This window comes from Meriones unguiculatus, chromosome 1 (genome assembly GCF_030254825.1).
Source record: "Meriones unguiculatus strain TT.TT164.6M chromosome 1, Bangor_MerUng_6.1, whole genome shotgun sequence".
Classification (NCBI taxonomy): Eukaryota; Metazoa; Chordata; class Mammalia; order Rodentia; family Muridae; genus Meriones; species Meriones unguiculatus.
In genome coordinates, this window is record NC_083349.1 from 127,661,003 (window position 1) to 127,676,832 (window position 15,830).

Below are 15,830 nucleotides of genomic sequence, written 5' to 3' on the forward strand. Positions count from 1 at the left end.
GGGATTACAAAAGGGATTTCCCGATTTTTCTCTAGTGACTTGCTTCTTTCCCTTAATTATATGGCCAGAATGACGTTCTGTGCTCATGACATTCCTCATCCATCCCAAGGCTCAGAATATGCTGGAAGAGGCGAGGGGAACCATGTTCTGCAGAAGTGGCCATCCTGGAATAGGGGTGTAGCTTCACAGGGCCTCTCTGCTTTCACATCCATTCACTCATCCAGGCATCATCTTTACACTCCTTCTTTCCTCTCTCCTGCCTTCCCACTTCATATGCAGTTTTGTTGGGATTGGACCTGGCGCTTGCAGCGGGAATGCACCTCGGCCTCTAACCCTGAAGTTTCAGTGACCTCTGCGAAACAAAACTACGCTTCTAGGCCCCGCCCCGCTCGCGGCGGGTACCTGGAGGACGTCACCTTTCTGCGCCGGAAGTGTGCCGGGTCGCTAGTGAAGGCTAGCGGGCCAAGATGTGGTTTGCCGCGGTGGCGTGAGTGATGCGCTGGCTGCTGCCGGTGTTCCACACCGTGACACAGGTCTTCGTTCGCGTGAGGCGAGGCATTCCAGGGCTCGGGATGTTCTATGCAGTGAGAAGGGGCCGCAAGACCGGCGTCTTCCTGAGTTGGTGAGACGGAGCCCAGCTGAGCCCTTTATTCTAAACACCAAACAGCTTGTTTAGTCCTTCGGTGTTTGTTGCAGTCAGAGACTGCCAAAGAGAGCACATCATCACTGCAGACCAGAATTTACACAAGGATTCCCATGTTCTGATCGTCCCTGTGTGGGGGTGTTTTGTTTTTGATACGGGACCCCACGTAATCCAAGGTGCTAGACTCATTGGCGTGCGCCACCACGCCTGGCTTCCCCGTTTTTATTTTTTATTTTCTTGGCGACAGGGTTTCGTTTCTCGAGCTGGTTATGTGCCAAATTGAACTTCTGCTCTTTCTATCTTTACTACCAAAAGCAGGCGTTGCTGATAGGCACTATTGTGGTCAGTTAAATCCTGTTTCGTTTATTAAAATAAAAATGTTGGAAGCTGTGGGCCCTCCCAAAAAGCTGCACTTAACCATGTATAGAGATTTAATTCATAACTGACAAAACTTGGAAGACAAATTTTCAGTAGGAAGTGTGTTGATAAGCTAATGGAGTATCATGCAGACCTGAAATGAGTTATCAAAGATGAATAGTGTGGAGGAGTACTAACTATATTGTGCTAAAAAAAAAAGCCAACTTGAAATGATCTGCAGTGTGTGATTCCAACTGTATGACATCCTGGAACAAATACGGAGATTGCAAAACAAGTCAGTGGTTGTTAGAGGTTAGTGCCCAAGGAGCGATGATGACTATGAGAGCAGACAGGGTCTTGTGTATTTGGGCTGACCTTTAGCTGAACTAGTTATAAATCAAAATGACCTTGAACTTCAGACCTTTTGTCTCTGTCTCAAGTACTGGGATCACAGGTGTGTGCTCCCAAACCAAAGTGTTTTTGAGACTGAGCTTCTATGAGATACTGGCTGGCCTAGAACCTGTATATAGATTCGGGTGGCATTGAACTTGAGGTAATCTTCCTGCTTCTGCCTCTCTAGAATGTAGGATTATAGGCATGCACCCCCACCCCCAGCTCCAGCAGGGGATTTCTAAGGCATGAAGTTGTGGATGGTGTATTAATGTAGACCCATATCACTATCATATATTCACTAAACCTGTAGACTTTACAGTTCTGAGCTAGCCTTGATGTAAACAGTGGACACTGGAGCCAGAACTTTAGAGAACTCTCCACTTTCTGTTCCTATTTGATGTGAACCTAAAACTTGTAAAACATGACGCTGATAAGCAGATGAGTTATAATAGTAAAAATAAAATTAAGTTTGAAAAAAAATTACAAGAGTGCAAACTGAAAGGAAGCCTGGGTTAACATACGCACTCTTTCAGGAGTGAGTGCAGAGCACAAGTGAACCGGTTTCCTGCTGCCAGGTTTAAGAAATTTGCCACAGAGGAGGAGGCCTGGGCCTTTGTCAGAAACTCTTCAAGCCCAGATGGTTCAAAAGGTATGTCACTTAACATCAGGGTAACATTCTAACCTATGAAAAAGCCCCTTGCATTCCCGACATCACTGTATCTACCTCTGCGTCTGAAGTGATTCTTATTTTTCCTGTATCCTTAGAGTTAAGAATAGTGGTTCAGAACTGGAGAGATGGCTCGGAGGTTAAGAGCACTGTCTGCTCTTCCAGGGGTCCTGAGTTCAATTCCCAGCAACCTCATGGTGGCTCACAACCATTTATAGTGAGATCTGGTGCCCTCTTCTGGCATGCAGGTGTACATGCAGTCAGAACACTATATATAATAAATAAATCTTAAAAAAAAAAGAATAGTGGTTCAGAGGCTAAAGAGACATCCCAGGGATCAGGGTTTAATTCTTAGCACCCTGACTTACAATCTCCTGAACGTACACATACACAATCTTTTTTTTTTTTTTAAAGATTTATTTATTTATTTCTTATGCAATGTGTGTTAGCATGTACACCTGCATGCCAGAAGAGGGAACCAGATTTCATGTTTAGATGGTTGTGAGCCACCATGTGGTTGCTGGGAATTGAACTCAGGACCTTTGGGAAGAGCAGTCAGTGCTCTTATCCTCTGAGCCATCTCTCCAGTCCCCCACATAAATCTTTTAAAAATAATTTTAAAAAGAATAGTGTGGTTTGACCAGGTATGTGGTAACTAGGATTGGGAATTTGAGGCATGAATGACAGCCAGTTCCAAACCTGGCCTACATAGCAGGATCCTGTAAGAACAAACTAAATTAATGAATAGTGGTCCCCACAGTTGAGATATTCTCAGTTTTAGGACTCAGATCAGCAAGCTGACTCTAATTTAGAACATGGGACATACATATAATCATGCGAACACACACATATACACTGGCATCTCTTTTGGGAAAGTTGGGTTCCAAGAACTTTTATTTATTTACCCATCTGTTACAGTTATTTTCAGTGGGAGCCTTGGACTCTCTGCAGCTCCTGCTAGGCACCAGGGATGGTCCTCAGTCATTCCTTCTTGGTAGGGCCACATCTGGAGTGCCTTAGTCTGGTGGAGTAATGTTAAAAACTCTCGCAGAGTCTTTGGCTCTTCAGTATTCATGCACTCTCTGGCTTTGGGTCATGGTTGGAATCTTCTTTCAGGGCAGGAAAATGCAGATGTGCAGGAATCACAGGTGAAGACCAGCAAGCGGCCTCGGGAGCTTCTAGATGATGGGGAAGAACCTCCAGAGCCAGGGGCAAAGCACGTAAAGCAGAACACAGAGCAGGCTACCCCAGTGAGCAGGGACACGTTTGCCTATATGGGTATGCCTTTCTTTTTGTATGTCTCTGTGTGTGGCAGGGGTGTTGTTCAAGACAGGGTTTCTCTCTGTAGTCCTGGCTATCCTGGAACCCACTTTGTATACCTCAAACTATTTTTGATACACATATGAGAAATTAAAACAGTAAGTAGGAAATCTTTTTCTTTCTAAAGGGGAGGAATTTAAGCTCATTGTTTTGGTGATGGTAGGTTTTTTTGTTTGTTCTGTTTGTTTGTTTTTTGAGACAGGCTTTCATTAGGTAGCCAGGGCTGCTGGCCTGGAACTCAGAGACCCTTTTGCCCCTACCTCCCAGTCCTGGAATTACGGGTGTGGGCAGCCATGCCTAGCATTTAAACTAGACAGATCTTTAGCCCCATTTTTTCCTTGTAAATATTCTTTTTTAACAAAAAGTGCCTTTAAGAAAAGGCATTAACAAAAAGTGCCTTTGCCTTCCTAGGCCGGTGCTCTTATTAATGTGGTCCCACCCTCTTTTTTTTTTTTAAGATTTATTTATTTATTATTTATACAGTATATAGTACTCTGCCTGCATGTGTGCCTGTAAGCCAGAAAGAGGGCACCAGATCACAATATAGATGGTTGTGAGCTACCATGTGGTTGCTGAGAATTGAACTCAGGACCTTTGGAAGAACAGCAAGTGCTCTTAACCTCTGAGCCATCTCACCAGCCCCTCCCACCCTCTTTTTACTTGTATTTTGCAGCAAGGCCTCTCTTAGTCATCCAGGGGGCAGTGAACTCCTTGCTTTGAGGCCCAGGCTAACCTTGAACTTGCCATCCTTCTGTATTAGCCTCATAGCCATCCCGGTCCTTCACAACCAGGCCTGGCAATGAGGCCACTGTTTTATAGCTAATCAAATAGTGTAAAAGCAGTAAGCTTTTGAGAATTCTTAGGGAACTTTTATGTAGACACAGGCTGCTGAGGTGGAGGGGAGGGCCCAGCCAGAGCTGCCTGCTCTAGCAAGCATGTGTTCGTTCATCCACCCCTCAGACATCACTGTGTCCTGAGGAAAAGAGATCTAGGGCTTTTCCTGTGTTTAACTCTCAGGGTAGCTATTTGCTTTAAGTAACTATAGTGTATAAACTTACTTTTTTGTCTTGTACACATGGGACCAGAAAAGAGGCAGCATGTAAAGATGAATCATCATTGAGATGGCCTGAGTTTTTTGCCAAGAAGAAGGCATCTGTACTTTACCTCCCAGGAAAGCGCTAGAGCTATAGAGCTGTGTAAGCAGATGGGTTTGGCAGTTATCTAAGATGAGCAAGTATCCTTTCACTGATCATTGTGCTGGATAGTTGTATGTCAACTTAATACAAGCTACCTGGGGCAAGGGAACCTCAGTTGAGAAAATGAGATCTGTAAGATCTGGCTATAGGTGACCTATAGGGCATTTTCTTTTAACTTTTCTTTCTTTCTTTCTTTCTTTCTTTCTTTCTTTCTTTCTTTCTTTCTTTCTTCCTTCCTTCCTTCCTTCCTTCCTTCCTTCCTTCCTTTCTTCTCTCTCTCTTTCTTTCTTTATTTTTTAATTTTCTGAGACAAGTTTTCCCTGTTTAGCTTTGGCTGTCCTGGACTCACTTTGTAGACCAGGCTGATCTTGAACTCACAGAGATCCACCTGCCTCTGCTTCCCTGAGTGCTGGCATTATAGGCATGTGACACCAAGGCCTGCTTAGGGCATTTCTTAATCAGTGACTCATAGGGAAGGGCCCACTGTCATCATGGTGTCATCCTGAGTTCTATAAGAAAACAGGTTGAGCAAGCCACAGGGAGCAAACTAGTAAACAGCATCCCTCCATGTCCTCTGTCTTAGCTCCTGCCCTCAGGTTCCTGCTCTGTTTGAGCTGCTATCTTGACTTTTTCAGTGATGGACTAATGTGGAAGTGTAGGTCAGATAAGCCCTTTCCTCCCCAAGTCGCTTTTAGTCGCAGTGTTTTGTAACTGGGCACTCATCAACAGGAACATAAGCAAACCTTTGTAATGTGATAGAGGGATGAGCCATTTCCGGCATTCGAGGTATTGCTTAGCACACAGCCTGTAATAAGCAACTAAACCTTCTTTGAAGGTGTGTGGGTGGGTGGAAACCAAGTTTCAGCTGACAGGAGGCCTGCCCAGCCTCTGTGCTCAAATGTCCCTAGCCTTGCTTTTTTGAGGGATACTAGTCTTCGTGTTTCCCCTGAGCCTGCTGTGCTCAGGCCACAGCAGGCCACAACTGTCTTCTGGACAGTTCCTTGTATGCAGGTGGTCTCTGAACCTCCCTCTTCCATCCCATGCACTTTGCTTCTTAGCCTCTCCCTGCATTGTGCTGAGGGCATGCTGCTGGCCAAATATGGGCCTGACAGTGGCCTCGGCTCTGCCCCTGCACTAGAGTACACCATGTTTGAAAGGAGGAAGCAGAGGTAAGAATACTCTACAGTTAGTGCAAATGGGCTAAGAGAGAATGAGACTACTTGCCGTCAAAGTTGGGTTTCTGGGATGTGGGGCCAGCTTCACACTAAGCACTGCTTTCTCTGGAAGGACAGCTTGAGTGAAGGTGACCCAGGCACAAAGGCCGTCTTTAGCTTGAGTGATAAGCAGGTCTCACAGTGGGGAGTTCTGTCTTACCTTTAACTCACCTGGCCACACACCTTGGGGGAATCTATGTCCTGACTACAGCACAGGGTCAGCATTCAGCTGGTCAGTGCAGTGGCCTTACTCTTCCCTCTTACAGGAGAATCAGTCGTTGTCTACACTGATGGCTGCTGTTCCAGTAATGGGCAGATGCGGGCGCGAGCGGGAATCGGCGTTTACTGGGGGCCAGGCCACCCCTTGTAAGTAAACACAGCTGAGTGTGAGCATCATATTTTACTAAGTCTTGACAGGATTTGGTTATGATATATTCTTTCCTGCTTTTTGATATGTTCTTTGCAAAACCTGCCAGGTAAACAGTATTGGCGGGAAATAGAAGAGCAACTGACTTTGATTTATATTGCTGTCAAGCAGCTTAATTCTTGACAGTGCCAAATACTGAGACTTGGTGGTGTTTCCTTGGGTCTAGCTCTAAGAAGTTACAAGACATACAGGTAGAAGAGCCAGCCCACAGTGATGGAGGGACAGGGCATCAGCTCAAAACCATCCTGTCACTATACTTGTTTTTGAGACAGGGTCTCAGTATGTGGCTTTGATTGGCCCAGAACTCATCAGTCTGCCTGTCTGTGCCTCCCCGAGTGCTGGGATTATAGGCAGCTGTGTCCCATTCGGGGCATGGTTTTTGAGGCTGTTGTTTGTATATAGGTTTTATGTTTCAGTTGAAAGGGGACACTAGTTTGTTATTATCCATTGAGAAGAATTGCTCTGGAAATTAGCATTGTAATTTTGTTTTTCTTTTTCATCCTGTTTTGAAACAGAAATGTAGGTGTTAGACTTCCTGGGCGACAGACAAACCAGAGGGCCGAGATCCATGTAAGTTCCCAGATAAGTGTGAGTCTGCTTTCCCTTGTGTGATCACAAGATCAGCCCTGTTCCCTTCCTTTCCTGCATTAGATAGAAGATATTGAAAGTCCACAAGAAAGCCAGGTATCACCACGCCTGTAGCCTGTAATCCCAGCACCCAGGAAGGCAGAGACAGAGGAAGGCAGATCTCTGTGAGTTCGAGGCCTGTCTGGTCTACAAAACAAGTCCAGGTCAGCTAGGGCTACATAGAGAAACTCTGTCTCAAACAAACAAACAAAAAAGAAAGTCCACAAGAAACTTTCAGGCTAGCAACAGTCTTCAAAGATAGTAATTCTTTAGAAAAATTCTGGAATCACTTCACATAGGTGCCATGGCCAATGGGGTGTTGAGAAGGGTAAACTTGGTGAGAGAAGACAACATGGTGGTTTAGACAGAGCAGTGCTTTGCTCTTGCAAAACTTGATCAGTACTACAAAACATCAAGCATTTTCCATATAGCATGACTATGGGCTTGCTTTCTCAAGGCAGCCTGCAAAGCCATCACGCAAGCCAAGGCTCAGAACATCAGCAAGCTAGTCCTGTTCACAGACAGCATGTTCACCATCAATGGTAAGCTTTCCCAGGCACTGTGAAGGGAAAGGGGCCTGCATTCCCAGTAGTGGGTAGTGTGACAGTCTTGGATGACACTGGGCTCTCCAGGTTCAGGGGAATAGGAGTCTAGATCTGCTGTCTTAGAGAGCTGTGCTCCTTGGCTCCATAATATCGGGTTAGGATGTGAATAACTTAGGGCCATAATATACTGTTTTAGGGAGCTGGACTCCTTGGCTCCATAATACCTGGGTCAGAACATGAGTAACTTAGGGCCACAGTATGCTGTCTTAGGGAGCTGGGTTCCTTCGCTCCATAATACCTGGGTCAGGGTGTAACTTCAGGTCACAGTATGCTATCTTAGCGACTAGGACTGGCTGCACAGAAGCGCATGGGGAGGCTGAGGAAGCCTCATGCTCATTTGGCTGGATGTAACTACCAGAAAGAGGAAAGATTGGGGCCTTGGGAGTGTGCTAAAGGCTTAAGCAAAGGAGGGCAGCAAAGAAGATAACAATCCAGGCTTTGACTCAGAATGAGAGGAGCAATTGTGAGGAGAGACTATGGGTCAGGAGAGGCCAGGCCCTGATAAACGAGCCTGTGAGTATGTGTTTCCCTAGGGATAACTAACTGGGTCCAGGGCTGGAAGAAGAATGGCTGGAGAACGAGCGCAGGCAAAGAAGTAATCAACAAGGAGGACTTCATGGAGCTGGATGAGCTCACCCAGGGCATGGACATCCAGTGGGTGAGTCACACTTCACACTGTGTGGTTTCACTTAGCTGAAACATGGCGTTTGGGAGGGCTTTGGTGGTTAGGGGAAAGTAGCAGCTTCTGTGAAGTTAATGTATGTATTTGTTAGCATGTATTCATTCTTGTGTATTCATTATACACAAGAATAGGTTTCATTATGACATCTTTGTACATGTACATTGTGGTTTCGGCTGTACCCTGCCCCTTTCCCTCCTCATTTGACTGAAGTGTCTACACCCTGAAGAAAGTGTCTGTTCCTTCCTCATCAACTATTAACTGCCTATAAAAGCCCAAGGAGGGCAGAACCTTATGTACCCTCCCCCATATGTTGACCGGTCCAGTCCAGTGTAGGTCCTTTGCTGCTAATTACAGCTTCTGTGTACACACGAGTACAGTAGCCATGTCTCCCTGGAAGATGGCATTCTATAAAACTACTCCCTTCTCCAGTGCTTACTCTCTTGCCTCTTCCTTGATGTATCCTGAGCCTCGGATACATCCCATTTATGGCTGAGCACTCCACAGTCACTTATCTCAGACCAGTTATGAGTCTGCAGTAACTGCTATCCACTGAAAAATGCCTTTTGACTACATTAAACATATAAACATTTAGCAAAACAACAGTAGCTCTCCAACTAGGGCCTGTGACTGCCTAGCATAGGCTTTCCATGGGTTTACAGAAACTATGTAAATTCCTCCTGTGGGGTAGGCTGTGACTCCAGTCAGAAGGTGGGTGGTTACCACCAAATGAGACACGTCACGTGTCCAGTGGGCTCGTCTTGACTTTTGGGTTGGTATTATGCCATGTTCACAGCTGATAAGACTGCTTCCCAGCAGCCTACATAGCACCTTCCAATGCCATGAAAGCTAATGAGCAGGGAGGGAGCTTCTAGGTCAGTTCCAGGTTGATTTCTCTGTGTCCTGCAGCCAAAGTGTGTATTGTCTTCAGCAACTGGGGTCTTACCATCCAGTTCTGGTGGCCAGCCAAGAGCTATTTCTTGAAGTAAAATAGCACTTACTGTTTTGGGGGCCTCAGCGGATTTCTTTTTTATGTTTTGTTTTTGTTTTTTTAAGACAAGAGTTTCTCTATGTAGCTTTGGCTATCCTGGATTCGCTTTGTGGACAAGGCTAGCCTTAAACTCAGAGATCTGTCTGCCTCTTCCTCCCAAATGCTGGAAATCAAAGGCGTGCACTACACCCGGCTATAATTTTGTTATCTTGAATAGTATGATTGGTTGGTTGGTTGAGGGCAGGGTGTCATGTAGCCCAAGTGTGCTATGTAGCAAGGATAATCTTGAGTCACTGATCCTCCCAGTGTTGGAATTGTAAGCACACAACCCCTCACTCAGTTTATGTGGCATTGAGAATTGAGCCCCCAGACTTACTCTCTTAGCTGAGCAGTGGCTCCATTCCCAGTGTGTGTTATCCTGTTCAGGGAGGGGTTTGTGAACATGAGCTTTGGCCCCAGTTTCTTCTGAAACAGGAGCTTCTGGGTGTGGAATACAGCCATGCGCTGCATGTGTAAACGCAAGGAAAAATTAAAGGGGATTTTTAATTTTAACAGATGCACATTCCTGGTCACTCAGGATTTGTGGGCAATGAAGAAGCTGACAGACTGGCAAGGGAAGGAGCGAAGCAGTCTGCAGACTGAGCGGAGTAATTGCTGCACATTCAGAGCCAAGGAAGTGCCTGTTTCTTTACCCTGCTGTGCATGGAATACACGATGGCGACCTGTGACTCAGCTCAGTGATAAGTGCTTTAGTAATGACAGGGAAATTGTGAGCGCCACGGCTGTGAGACTACAGTGTTTGTGCCTCTTGGGTCTCATGGTTTTGCTTGTTTTGTTGCCCAAAATACTCCAGCTTGATTTTAGTAGGAATCAGCGAGACACTGGTCAGTAGGTATGGCCTAACAGTTCCAGAATATTCCTTTTCCTTCCAGTGTACACAGTGCGAGTCTCTTGGCCCTGCAGCTGCCCTGTGCCTCTGTGTGCATCAGATATGAGATGGCCATGTGGGACCTGAGGCTGGCTTTGGGTGGGCAGAGCCTGTACCCAGGTAACCTTGGCCTCTGGATCATGTTGTAGGAACAGCTGAGACCTTTAAAAACCAAGATGCATAAATAATATATTCCTAGTAGATTTCTTTTGGCTATTTTCCTTAAAAATACTGTATAAATTTAAAACACATTTGAAATTATTGTTTTTTTATTTTTATAATAAAAATACACAGGAATGACACACACACAAAAAGGTGAGTTTCCCTTACTATATAACATGAGAAATTAAGAAAGTCACTCTTAAAGGAATGGGCTGGTCATCTTGTTATCATGCAAACCCTCACATTGCCCTTAAGCAATGGAAAGTTGTGTAGCCTGACTCTAGAGAGGTTAGGAATGACAGGGATGCTGAGACAGTGCTGTCACCTGAGCTGACTAAGTTTCTTAGGAGTGAGAAGCTGGGCCATCTGCTCCAGGGCAGATGGAGTCACCCCTGAGAACCAGTGACAGCTGCAGTTCATGTGCTCTCCATCCTGCTCTGCAGACCTCGCTATGATAGCGGCACATGCCAAGAGTATGCTCCAGAGGCACATGTGTGTCTTGGCGGGAGCAGGGTGGTGGGCCTGAGTGAGGCTAGGATGATCCATCTCTGCTGGCTTGGTGTGCGATCTGTGCAGTGAGTCCAGCTCAAAGTCTTGTTGAGGGTTGGGGAAATGGCCCAGTGGGTAAGAGTACTTGCTTCATCAGCTTGAGGACCTGACCTGTGTTCAGAACCCCAGAAGCATGAACAAGGTGGGCATGGCCAAGGCTTGCTCAGAACTCCAATGCTTTGCAGTATAAAACAGCAGAATTGCTGGGGCTTGCAGGACATCCATCCTGGCCAAAATTCTCAGCTCTGGGTTCAGTGGTAAGAACCTGGGCAGAGAGTGATAGAGCAGGACACCAGTATCTGTTGTCTTCTGCGACAGCTGCACACATGAGCGTAAACACAATCCTGTATTAGGACCAGCAATGGTAGCACAGAACCTATAATTTCAGGGTTTGGGAGGCAGAAGCAGGAGGGTTGGGGGTTCCAGGTCAGCCTAGGCTGTGTGGCAAGTTTGAGACTAGTTTGAGACCTGAAACCATGTCACAAAACAAGAGCTTCTGACACTGTTTTTTGTGTGTTTATTGGAGAATGAATATCTTCTCTAACATGGTGGGCAAGCAGTCTGCCTACTGAGCTGTGTGTGTCAGCCTGCACTGTGCGTGTGTAGGCTGGAGAGATTGCCAGCCTTTCTCAGTTCTTCTCCACCTTTAAAACATTTCATTAGCTGGGGCTGGTGGCACATGCTTTTAATCCCTGCACTTAGGAAGGCAAGAGGCAAGCAGATTGCTTTGAGTTTGAGGCCAGCCTGAACTACAAAGCCAAAGTGAGTTTAGGACAACCAAGGCTACACAGAGAAACCCTGTCAAACAAATAACAAAATTTGATTAGCATGTATTATACATAATGGGTTTCATTACATTTTCATACATATACATGATTAACCATCCATCAACCCTGTCCCCAGTGGTCCCTTTTCTATTGACTGACAACTTTTGAAAGTTGTTCCATAGAGAGCAAAGGCCTCTCAGTACTAGCTTGGTGTGAACATTGTCCAGAAGACAGAAGCCAGCTCTCCTGATGTGTTTTATAGGAAGTCCAGTGTAGTCATGCTCAAACACAAGGATAATACACCACTAAGGATACCAAGTGGAAAGTGCCATGACACTGTTGCAACCTTGTCTGTATTTGAAGGGTGTGAGATTCATAATAAAATTGCTTTTTGGAAGTGGATGCATAATACAGTTGGCCAGTCTACTCTTGTCTGATGGAATGGGTGCATTGCATATTACAGTAAGTTGAAATACATCCTAAAATCACCATATTTTTTTACTTACGTGTTTGTGTAAATGTGTGCTGGCACCCTTCAAGTCCAGAGGGGTCTTGGATCCATAGGAGCTGTCCTTGTGGGTTCTGGGAACTGATGTAGCTGTAAGAGCAGCAGGTACTCAACCATTGTTCATCTTTGCAGCCCCACATCTTGTTTTGTTTGAAACAGTATCTCCCGGCAATTATGGGGGGCAGGCAGATCTCTAAGTTTAAGGCCATCCTGGTCTACAAAGTGAGTCCAGGATAGCCAAGGCTACACAGAGAAACCTTATCTTGAAAACAGAGAAAGAGAGAGATCTGGAACTGACAGAGCAAGCCAAGCCCCAATATTGTGCCTGTCCCTACTGCCCAAGTGTCAGGATGATAGGTGGAAACAGCTGTGCCTAGTTTTGTGTATGTTTTCGTCTTGTTTGTGTACATGTTCCTGTATGTGTTCTCATTCCTGTGTGGAGGTGTGTGGTGTCTTCAGTCTCTCTTCACCTTATGAGATGTGGTGTTGCTATGGCCAGCCCTAGCTAACCAGGATCTCACTATCAATTTGAAGCTGGCCTCAAGTAGATTACAGATTACCTGCTTTTGCTCCCAAGTCCTAGGATTAAAAGGCATTATGCCAACACATCCCACCACCTTGTTTTTGGCTTTGGCTCCAGAGCTAACCAATTTAGCTAGACTGTTTGGTTAGCAAGCCCTAGTTACCTGCCTGTCCCCACCTCCCCAGTGCTGGTATTACAGGCACCAACATTTCCTGTGTCCCCAGCCTCCTCCTTTGACAGTTTGTGGCAGTCTTGCTAAATTGCTCAGGCCAGCCTTAAACTTTCAGTAGCCTACCCAGTCCTTCGAAGTTACTACTCTCCTGCCTCAGCTTCCAGAGTAGTTAAAACTACAGGCCTGTACCACCAAACATGGCTCATTCTTATAGAGGGTCTCAGCTTGGGGCCTTGGATTTAGAAAACTGCCTTAGCCTCCCAAGTGTTAGGTTATAGGTGTACACCGCTATGCCCAGTGAGGACTGGACAGGGCTTTGTGCCTACCAGTGAGCAGGCTACCAGCTAGCCACATCCCCAGCCTATTAGTGGCTTTGATTTTTTTTTCCTCTTTTAAAATTACGTGTTTAATAGCTTCAGTGAGATGCCACCATGTTTCCTACCATGATGATAATGGGCTAGACCTCTGAACTGTAAGCCAGCCCCAATTAAATGTTTTTCTCTATAAGAGTTGCCATGGTCACAGTGCCTCTTCATAGCAATATAACCCTAACGTAGCCCCTCTGCTTCCTACTTGCAGTTCAAGATGTGTGCTCTCAGCCGTTCCTGCTGTCATGCCTCGTGCTTGCTGCCACACTTGCCCATTGTGATGGTGGTGGACTCATCCCTCGAGAACCCCAAGCCCCAAATAAACCCTTGGTCATGATGGTTTATCATGGCAATGGACCTGTAACTATACAGTGTGTGTTGGGGAGGTATGCCAGGTGGCAGAGGAGGCCAGAAGCTATGCCTTCCCCTGGTAGCTACAGTTACAGGTGGTTGTGAGCTGTCTGATGTGGGTGCTGGGAACCGAATTCTGGTCCTCCAAAAGAGCAACTAGTGTTCTTAACTGCCGAGTCATCTCTCTACACCCATATCTGTGGCTTTTTAGAAGAAGAGAAACCTTCACTGACATGTATGCCCTCCTTATGCGATATATCTGCCCCTTACCTGTCACGTGTGGCCTATCTATATGGGACTTCCCAGCCTTCTTAACTGTGTGAAATAAAATCATTTTTAAAAATGAATTTATCTGTTTTGAGCCTGGTGGCACAAGCCTGAGGCAGGAGGATTTCAAGTTCAAGGTTAGCCTGAGCAACTTAGTGAGAGTTTAGTCTCAAAATAAAAACAGGGCTGGGGCTAGGCATGGTGACCCATGCCTTTAACCCCAGCACTTGAGAGGCAGAGGCAGGAGGATCTCTGTGGGTTCAAGGCTAGCCTGATCTACAAAGAAGTTCCAGGACAGCCAGGGATACACACAGAGAAACCCTGTTTGTGGCCAGGATCGGGAGAAGGCTGGGGATAGAGCTCAGCTGTAGAGTTCTTGCCTGGTGCATAAGGTCCTGGTTCAACCCCCAGGATCACAACAGGTATGGAAAGAACCCCCTAAATGGCAGTCGCCTGTCACAGCTGCACAAAATGGACTGATAGGGTGGGTGTCCTGGGGAGTGAACTCCGTGTTTTATACATGCTAGAAAAGCACAAATTCGTTTCTAATGTAATTAACAGCCAGGAGTATTGTTCATGCACAGAGACGTCCTCCCGCCACCCCCAGTCTCTTGAAAGCCAGTGTCATGACTGCTGGTGGAGCTCCTCTTAGCATTCCCCTGCTAATTGCCTTGCACTTCCCAGGCGTGCAGCCCCTGCCTGCTGAGGACACTCATGTCACTCCTTCCTGTGCTTGTGTCTCTCCCTACTGTCTGATGGCTAATTGCCCGTCTCGCACTTCCCGCTCAGGTGGGAATGGCTGGAGTGCATCCGAGAGCACAGCGAGCATGCTGTGAGATGGGTCTCTCAACCTTCAGCATTTAGGATGCTTTCCTTTGATTATCTCTTGGCAACCCTACCATCCAAAAATACATTACTGAAGTCACTATACCTTCCACAGCTGCTGCAGGCTGCACGGCCCTTGGATGTTCTCTGTTCTTTCCTTCCGCAGACCCTGTTTCACACGGTGAGTAAGCTTTGCTGGCTGCTCACCCCATTACTGCCCACGTGCCACCAGGACATCTGCTCCCCAGGAGGCTTCCTTCATCAGTGCTCTCTCTGCTCACCCTCTACCTGGGTGTGGCTTGTGTCCCCACATATGCAGGAGGCATCTCTGTGTTCTGTGCTATCAGGTCCAAAGGAAACCCCACTCCCCAAGTCCCCAAAGGCAAAAGGGACAAATGGCTATTTGTGGTGCCTCTTAACATACCAAAGTGCATGCTGGCCCCCAGGCTCCCTCAGTTTCACGAGTGTCTAGCTCTTCTCTCCTCCCCTCCACCCTAAACTTCTCCAGCTCACAGGCTTCCCTTCTCCCAGCTGTTCAGTCTCCTTATAACCCTGCTATTTTGGCTGTGCACTCCATCTGTCTCTCTCTGTCTCCCTCCTTCCCCTCTCTTTGCTTTCCTAAGTTCTCCTTCTTTTTGTGTTCCTCCCTTTGCTCTTCTTCTTTCCTGTTTCTCTAATGTCAGGTCTAGTCTGCTGGCCATGTTCAGTCTACTGCTGCTTTCTCTCTGCTCTGGACTCTGCCAGATGCCATTGGCTGTTTTCTCTCCTACGTTTACCATACAAACCTTCCACTTAACCATACCACGGAGTGGTCATATAGTCAGTTTATACAGTGTAAACTTACAGGGTGCTCAGGTCCTTTCCAGATCTGGAAAATGTTAAGCTTCAGTCTCAGGACTCCTTACCTTTAACATTAGGCTGCAGATCCTTTCCATGATGTCACTCTCCTCTGAAACAGATGGTCTGGGATGACTTGATGTAAGTCCATCATGGAGCAGGTGGGTAAAGTTACTCTGACTTGAAGCTCAGAAAATTTGTGTGTGTGGGGGGGCTGTTGGATGGCTCAGCAGGTAAAGTTGCTTGCTGCCAAGCCTGATGACCCAAGTTCCATCCCTGGAACCCACACAGTAAAAGGAAAGAACATACTCCTGAAATCTTTCCTCTGACCACACACATGCCATGGCATAATGGCATATATGTAGACACACACACAGACAGACAACATGCACACACAGAGACACATACACTAAATGATTTTTTTTTAAATTGTCTTGGGTTCGAGCTGTACACA

At 46.3% G+C, this 15,830-nt stretch overlaps 1 protein-coding gene across 13 annotated transcripts in view; it reads left to right on the forward strand.

Annotated features, from left to right (window-relative positions):
• The first annotated feature begins 407 nt into the window (after positions 1 to 407).
• Positions 408 to 15,830, forward strand: part of LOC110558585 (acireductone dioxygenase) — a 31,161-nt gene continuing 15,738 nt past the window's right edge. For 4 of the 13 annotated variants that reach the window (XM_060366501.1, XM_060366493.1, XM_060366517.1 and 1 more), the window contains exons 1-8: positions 408 to 622; positions 1,927 to 2,042; positions 3,177 to 3,338; positions 6,057 to 6,156; positions 6,733 to 6,787; positions 7,302 to 7,386; positions 7,983 to 8,107; positions 14,655 to 14,720. In XM_060366501.1, the coding sequence (XP_060222484.1) occupies positions 495 to 622; positions 1,927 to 2,042; positions 3,177 to 3,338; positions 6,057 to 6,156; positions 6,733 to 6,787; positions 7,302 to 7,386; positions 7,983 to 8,107; positions 14,655 to 14,720 (837 nt within the window). In that variant the 5' untranslated portion in view covers positions 408 to 494. Of the gene's footprint in view, positions 623 to 1,926; positions 2,043 to 3,176; positions 3,339 to 6,056; positions 6,157 to 6,732; positions 6,788 to 7,301; positions 7,387 to 7,982; positions 8,108 to 9,674; positions 11,935 to 13,307; positions 13,795 to 14,654; positions 14,721 to 15,456; positions 15,538 to 15,830 lie in introns of those variants that run through there. The other 9 variants (XM_060366509.1, XM_060366512.1, XM_060366503.1 and 6 more) reach the window with 9 other exon arrangements.